Source organism: Pelmatolapia mariae, linkage group LG1, assembly GCF_036321145.2.
Source record: "Pelmatolapia mariae isolate MD_Pm_ZW linkage group LG1, Pm_UMD_F_2, whole genome shotgun sequence".
Taxonomy (NCBI): Eukaryota; Metazoa; Chordata; class Actinopteri; order Cichliformes; family Cichlidae; genus Pelmatolapia; species Pelmatolapia mariae.
This window is the reverse complement of record NC_086227.1, coordinates 21,588,415-21,595,807: the sequence shown is the minus strand read 5'-3', so window position 1 is coordinate 21,595,807 and position 7,393 is coordinate 21,588,415. Positions and strand designations below refer to the sequence as shown.

Here is a 7,393-nt window from a genome sequence, read left to right as displayed (position 1 = left end):
AACATTTTTGTGGGAGGAAAAGGTGTGATAGAGTACCCTCAGTGGTGATTTGTAAGTGTTTACCAAAACACAAACTCATACTGGGATATCATATCCCAAGGCACCTGTCTTTGGCAATCTGAACTGATTAGATACATTTTAGAGCATCCTGATGGTTACTTTATTTTTGCCTCCCAATAGTTTTGTTTTTCAAATAATCCAGCTTCTTTAATATTATGGAATATATAATGTATAAACTGTTGCACGGTCTTATTGAGTACTTTCAAACGTGGTCTACATTCTGGTCAGTCTTTAATGATAATCCTGATATCTGATCAGGGTAGTTGCAACCTTCAAATAGTTAGAGAAAAGAGGAGAAAAAAAAAGTTGCTTTCCCTCCTGAGCTCAGGTTTTTGTACTTGGTGAATGAGCGATTATGAAGTACAGTTGATTGTGGTTTATCAGTTTATTGATTACATGGCATTTTGCTATGAATCCCATACTAGGAAGCAGTACGGTACTTCAGTTTTTGGTGTAATTAATATTCAGTATGTATAACACTCCCAGCAAAATGATTTGCAGGGCAACTTGACTGCATGAGACTGTACATTTTTTGTTTTCCTAGTTTCTGTGTATTCTGCTCAGATGACCTGAACACACAGCATCACTTCAGTTTAATTTAGCATCTCACAGGTAACATTTCACCATGGATTCATCAAAGAAAGGAACAACTGTATAATATAGACCACAAAAACATTGGGTTATGTTCTATGTCAACTCTGCAATGTAAATGTTGAGGGCTAGGTTGTGAGAAAAACGCATCTGTGGGGGGAAAAAAACTTTCTCAACTTAAGAAACAAGTACAAGTTTCAAGCAGCTACAGTTAGAAAAGTAAACAAGCTTCTTAGATGTGAAACAGTCATTGGCAGCAGTTATTGAAATGTTAGCAGAAATAGAAAAACCCACATACTGAAATATGCGAGCATTATACGCAGAGCAGTTCTAACTACATGCCTACTGTTTTATTTTTCATACAGTGCATGAAGCAACTCCAATCTGCTGTGATCAGATGATGTGATCACAGATATAATCAGCGAAGTGAGCAGCTTATAGAGTCTAGAGTTATTTTTATCTTGTTATCGAGGGTAAGAAAGTAAATTGTCGTTTCAAGACAGGCCTGCAAACACACAGTCTTCCTGTTTTTTCTTTCATCACGATTTACATACAGAAGAATGACAAATTAAAGGCAAAACCACAATAGGGCCGTTCTGTTTAGATGACCACATGACCAACCAGAACAGCCTCAGCGTGCCCTGAGATCTCCGGAGCTCTGCTGCAGGGATGAAACATCTTCCCAAAAGTTATTCCCTCGTTTAGTATTTAAATGATGATGGAAAGCCTAACATGAAACTTCAATAAGGAAGATCTGTAATCACTCATCAACCTGCTTTCCGGGGTGTTAGGCTGCTTTTTGTTCTCTGCATCACTCCCTCTAGTCCAATCATCTTCTTGTCTGCCTTCTTTGAGCCAATCAACCTCCACTTTCCGTGATTTAAAACTGCTCTCTGTCATGCTCCCTTTCAGACTCTCATTTGTGCAACCACTCCATTTCCACCTTACAGACACCTCAGTCAGTGCTCCAACCAAGCTTCGTCTTCATCTTCGCCACCACCAGGGTCTAGACTTTTGGGGGTCCTGCCCTAAATCCTATCACCGCTGGGATTCCATTCTGCCACGATGGGCTGTCGGAGTCTAATCACCAGATAATTTAACGTCTCTATCTCAAAAAAATCATGTTCAGTTCTTCCAAGCAATCCCTCCTTGTTGAAGTGATGGTTCAAAATCTCCCACAGTCTGGAGACTGCAGAGGCCACTGCATCTGATTCACATCATTTTCATATTTCAGCCTTCCCCCTGTAAACTATGAACAGTAAGAGAACCACTCCCATCATGGTGGACATGTTTCATCCTAGGATAAAGGAGATTATACAAACAAATTCATATTGATTTTGAGCAACCCGACAATCCAAGGGGACCTGAGCCATGCCAGCAAAACAGGGGGGCAGCCACTTCATCACCCCACTGTGATGACTGCAACAACAAAGAAATGAAGCTGCATCAAAGGACTTGCCAAGTAGTTTTTTTTACAAAGTGGCTGCCTTCAAGTGCCTCTTGCCCAGAATTCCCTTACAAAGATTAAAGAATCATCAAACAACATGCCGATGACACAACTAGCTCCTCAGTCTGTGGCTTGCTTTTTGCTTTGGACACTCGCTGTGGCGTTTTTCTTCTACGGAGGTCAATGGTTAAAGTCATCCAAATACCAGCTGAGTCAAGTTTGGATAAGCCGCCAGTTTTTTTCCTTTCATGTGCCATCTGTCTGTATTTCTAAAATTTTAGTCTACATATACTGCCATCCATTTCCCATGTCCTAAATATTTACTGCTTTGACTGAAGCCGGCAAATAGAAAGTGCTCTTTGCAAAGAAAAAAGAAAAAAGCTCAGAAGTCTGTCTAGCTTTTTACAAGGCAATGTTAATAAATCGAGCCAAGCCTAAAGTATGTAGTCTATCTCTGAGTACAGAGTGTCAGTCAGGTCCTCTTCACTCGAGTCCTCTCCTTTCAGGCACATTGACCCTCGTCTGTGGAGGAAAACAAAAGAGAATACTACAGCATCATACATACATAAAACTTTAATATTTTTTGGGTACCGGTATATTAAATTCGAATATTTGATTCACTTAACACAAATGGTGCAATATTTTAATCTGTTTTATGTGATTATATGTACTGCACTCACCCCAGGTCTTGACAGTGGAGATCTCCTGCACAGGGGCAATATTTCCTGGGTCCCTCATCTTGCGGGCCCCAGGACAACAACTCAGTCAGGTGGTTTGAGGGACCAAAGCAGCGCTCACGTTCAATAGGCTTGGCCGAACAGACGGGGAAGAGGAGGACTAATCACACAAAACAAAAACAAAGGTAAGTTCTCTGGGGATGTGTAGGTAGTGACTGATAAACACATGCTGTACTACATACCGTTATGGAAAGCACAGCAGAGGTCTGGGCTGCAGTCAGTCTGGTATTGACAAGTGCTTCCGGCCTCTCCCTTGGTTGCATTTTGGCTGCACTGGCCCCACACACAGAGCTGTTCACCACAGCACTCTGCATCCTTAGTGCAGGACTAAGAAAAGTAGCATTTGAGCAAACAGCCAACAATTCAGCAGGCAGCCCTTCTCCTAACACAGATGCTTTAAAAGAGCATGCACCTCCACTGTAACAACACTGAGATTCCTGGGAGAATTACATTATACATGCTTCCTTTAGGCAGTATCATCAGAAAGCATAGGATACATTTTCATTGCTGTGCAGATGACACCCAACTTTATCTATCCATGAAGCCAGATAACACACACCAATTAGTTAAACTGCAGGAATATCTTAAAGACATAAAGACCTGGACGACCTCTAACTTTCTGCTTCTAAATTCAGATAAAACTGAGGTTACTGTACTTGGCCCTAAAAATCTTAGAAATCCGGTTTCTAACCAGATTCCTACTCTGGATGGCATTACCTCGGCCTCCAGCAACACTGAGGAATCTTAGAGTCATTTTTGACTAGGATATGTACTTCAATGCACATTTTAAACAAATATGTAGGACTGCTTTCTTCCATTTGCACAATATCTCTAAAATTAGAAATATCCTGTCTCAGAGTGACGCTGAAAAACTAGTTCATGCATTTATTACTTCTAGGCTGGAATACTGTAAATTGTTTTTATCAGGATGTCCTAAAAACTCCCTGAAAAGCCTTCACGTGATCCAAAATGCTGCAGTAAGGGTACTGACAGGGACTAGAAAGAGAGAGCATATTTCTCCTGTATTGGCTTCCCTTCATTGGCTTCCTGTTAAATCCAGAATTGAATTCAAAATCCTGCTCCTTACATACAAGGTCTTAAATAATCAGGCTCCATCTTATCTTAATGACCTTGTAGTGCCATATCACCCTATTAGAGCACTTCACTCTCGCACTGCAGACTTACTTGTTGTTCCTAGAGTATTTAAAAGTTGAATGGGAGTCAGAGCCTTCAGCTTTCAGGCCCCTCTTCAGTGAAACCAGCTGTTTTTATTCAGGAGACAGACACTATCTATGCTCTTAAGATTAGGCTTAAAACTTTCCTTTTTGATAAAGCATATAGTTAGGGCTGGATCAGGTGACCCTGAATCCTCCTTTAGTTGGCCTGCAAATAGGTTATATGATTGTTGGGGTTTTCTCTGTTGTATTATTGTAGGTTTTACCTTACAATATAAAGTGCCTCGAGGCAACTGTTGTTGTAATTTGGCACTGTATATATACATTTGAATTGAATTGTATTGAGCACAAATGGCGTTAATTATTCTCCAATCCTGCTGACTTAAAAAATATATATAAATATATAAATGAGATCAGCAGGTCAGCTGATCTGTGATTGCGGTGGAAAGAGATCCTAATATCACATCTTTAAGACACTGCAAAGTCACACAGTTTTCCACGTCAGCGACTTCGACAAGACACAGATCCTATCCTCTACCCTTGTTTGGCAGGCTGCCATCATCTTTCACTGCTTTTTTCATACGTCAACATCAACACTAATATATCAAATTGAGACTCAGCTGAACAAGCAACACAGGTAGAACAGAGTCCTGAATAAAACCAATGAGATAAGAGGACTTGGATTTGAATCGCTTTTGTTCTCTATGTTCTCCAAGAGAGCAGATGGAAGGGAAGAGCTCATATTTAACCTGCCCCCCTTTCATGAGATGCTCACAGGACAGAGTGCTTGGAAACAGCACACTCCAATTACACTTGTGGACGCACTGCAATGCAGTCAGTGTGAAACCTCAGCAGGCTGGATGTAAGAGTGCATCGTGTTGTGTGTGTTGGAAAGCGTCAGACAGGAGAAATAGTGCGTTTTAGAGAAGAATTATGAAAACAGTGAAGACGTCCTTTAGGTTGACTCACCATATCGAGCGCTTTACATGGCAGACACTTGGCATTATGTGGGTCGTGAAGGCAGTACCTTCCCTTCCCACAGTCATCATCACTGATGCATCCCTAAATACGAGAGAGGCGAGACTACATCAGGCCACCTCGTTTTTATAACTACATTTAAATATTAAATATGGGTCTCACAGCTCTAGTCAGATAAACCCTCAACTGAATACACATTCACAACACAGTACAGTTGAAGGTGTTGAAGCACAAAACATGCGGCATATTTATGTTAATGCGGCACCTTCTCTGGTTTTATTTATTATTTAGACTGACGCCTGACCTAGTTTTTCTGTTCTGTGTCTAACAACAAATCACCCAACAGATTTTGCCAAAATAAACAGTGAGACAGCGTGTAAATGTAGCAAGATGATAACCACATAAATGGAGATTCTTTTACTCATACAGGAAAAACTAGGTTGATATTTTGGACTGTTGTTTTTATTAGTTGCACTGTGACACCCCGAGCCACAAAACTTGAGTTGTCAGAAAGCTTCCCAACTGGACTTGACAGTTAATCACCATATGTCCAAAACTGCTTGGTTACATAACCTCTGTTTGCAGCTTTAGTCCTAAAGCACATAATCATCACTTATTTAAAAATGACAAGCCTAGTCGACCATTTGAGAATTGACATCTTTACCACTTATTTGTACACAGGAAAAGGGCCGAATGGAGACAAAAATACGCTTTTGATTCGTTTGCCGACATAGTGCCAAGTCAGTGGCTGTGATGGTGCACCAAGACATTATGCAACCTCTTCAGTGATGATAACTGAGCAGCTGAAGGTCATACAAAAGCTAGATTTCTTTTTGAACGTGCAGGTAAACAGGACGGGCTTACGTGATCGACTCTGTTCTCCAGGTCGTTAGAACTGTCAACTGTGGTAATGTTGTTTGTCTCCTGGGTGAAGATGGGACATACATTAAGTTTCAATCACAAGGGGAAACAAACAGTGCCTCACTTTACTTTACTGTTTCTTAGCCCACCTGGTCTTTATCAGTCACTTTATCAGAAGCATTTGCATTGTGAAGACTCGACTGAGAGTTCTCCTCATTTATCTGAAAGGATTTTGGAGAGGATCAAAGCTAGATTTCAGGAAAAAAGATGCATAACTCTGATGTTACTTTATTGCTGCATCTGATCTTCTTTTCTGTCCAGAGATTAAAGTGTTTTAAAAAATACTTTCATCATACAACCCACTGAGATCCTACATACTACAGGCAGTTAGGTAATGCTATATGTCTTGTAAAAAGCTGAGTGAGAGGTGCAACTGGCTGCTTACTTGGTGAAACGAGTCCTCAGGCTTTTGCTGTGGATCCTCTGGCAGCTGCTCCACTTCCACAAACACGCTGTCCGGCTCCGCTTGTCCCTGTGCAGAGTCATCCTCCAGGATGTGACTAATGCCCGGGTCCACTATCTCAGGAAGGATACCATTGCAGACTGCTGTGACAGCCAAAACGAGCAGGATGGCTGGCACCATGCTGCTGCTGAGGATGCTGCTGCTGCACTCCGAGGAGGGTGTGGCGGTGATGCTGAGAAACACAAACAGCGTCACCACAGCTGATGTTTCCGTCACTGCAGGGTTTTTCCATCAAACCTTCACATTCATGACAGCCCCTTAACAGGTGAAATAACAATAGAAATAATACATAAAATGAAAAATAAGCCGACTTAATAATGTGTGCATTATTTTAATTGTGTGTTAACAAAATAAAATGGAAAAACACACATCAAACCTGACTTTTTTTAAACGCAGGTGTGCTTGCAGTTTTACACAGAAGCTGGTGATGTAAGCGGAAGTATACCTTAGCTGCTAAGAGAGTTACGAAAAACTGTAAACTGTCATCATTGAGCCCTGTTCTCATAAACGGACATTCACTCTGTCTGTGAAGCTGAGAAAGTTTTCAAAACATGTTTAGCGCCATCTTCTGTCGGTACGGAACATGACATCATGTGGTTGAGTGGTTCATTGCGGCTAACGGACTAGCATTAGTTTATGTTAGCTAACTACTGACAGTATCGAGAACTCAGAGGAAAACGAGGACACTAAAACTAAAAATCAGTTTTGTGCTGCAACAATGAGTTTTACATTAAGAAACTCCACCAAGCCAACAGGAGTCGTAAGTTCAGCATACAGACAACAAATGGTAAGTAAATGATGGTTTTTTTTAAACATTTTAATGTATGTAATGATCATTTTATTAGATTTTTATTTTTTTTACATTGATTCCACCAAATGCAAATGGGAGTAAATTTAAATTATATAATCTATAAAATTATGTAAAAGTATTTTTGTATTGCTTAAAAGTCCATCCATCCATCCATTCTGCTTATCCAGGGCCAGGTTGCAGGGCAGCAGCCTAAGCAGACAAGTCCAGACC

General features: G+C 40.7%; 1 protein-coding gene across 1 annotated transcript; it reads right to left on the bottom strand.

The window, feature by feature from the left end:
- Window positions 1–316: 316 nt before the first annotated feature.
- Window positions 317–6,529, bottom strand: dkk3a (dickkopf WNT signaling pathway inhibitor 3a). The gene is made up of 7 exons (XM_063470053.2): window positions 6,295–6,529; window positions 5,999–6,070; window positions 5,853–5,912; window positions 4,980–5,072; window positions 3,018–3,162; window positions 2,779–2,935; window positions 317–2,620 (listed from the first exon to the last, which is right to left on the bottom strand). Exons 1-7 carry the CDS (start codon window positions 6,490–6,492, stop codon window positions 2,533–2,535), a joined length of 813 nt encoding a protein of 270 aa, XP_063326123.2. The 5' UTR covers window positions 6,493–6,529; the 3' UTR covers window positions 317–2,532.
- Between the last annotated feature and the right edge of the window lie 864 nt (window positions 6,530–7,393).

Coding starts and splice junctions, on each gene's coding strand:
- dkk3a (XM_063470053.2), bottom strand. CDS start 6,492: ATGGTGCCAGCCATCCTGCTCGTTTTGGCTGTCACAGCAGTCTGCAAT. Junction 3,163..4,979: donor CATGTAAAGCGCTCGATATG/GTGAGTCAACCT, acceptor TACTTTTCTTAG/TCCTGCACTAAGGATGCAGA. Junction 2,621..2,778: donor CTCCACTGTCAAGACCTGGG/GTGAGTGCAGTA, acceptor TTTCCTCCACAG/ACGAGGGTCAATGTGCCTGA.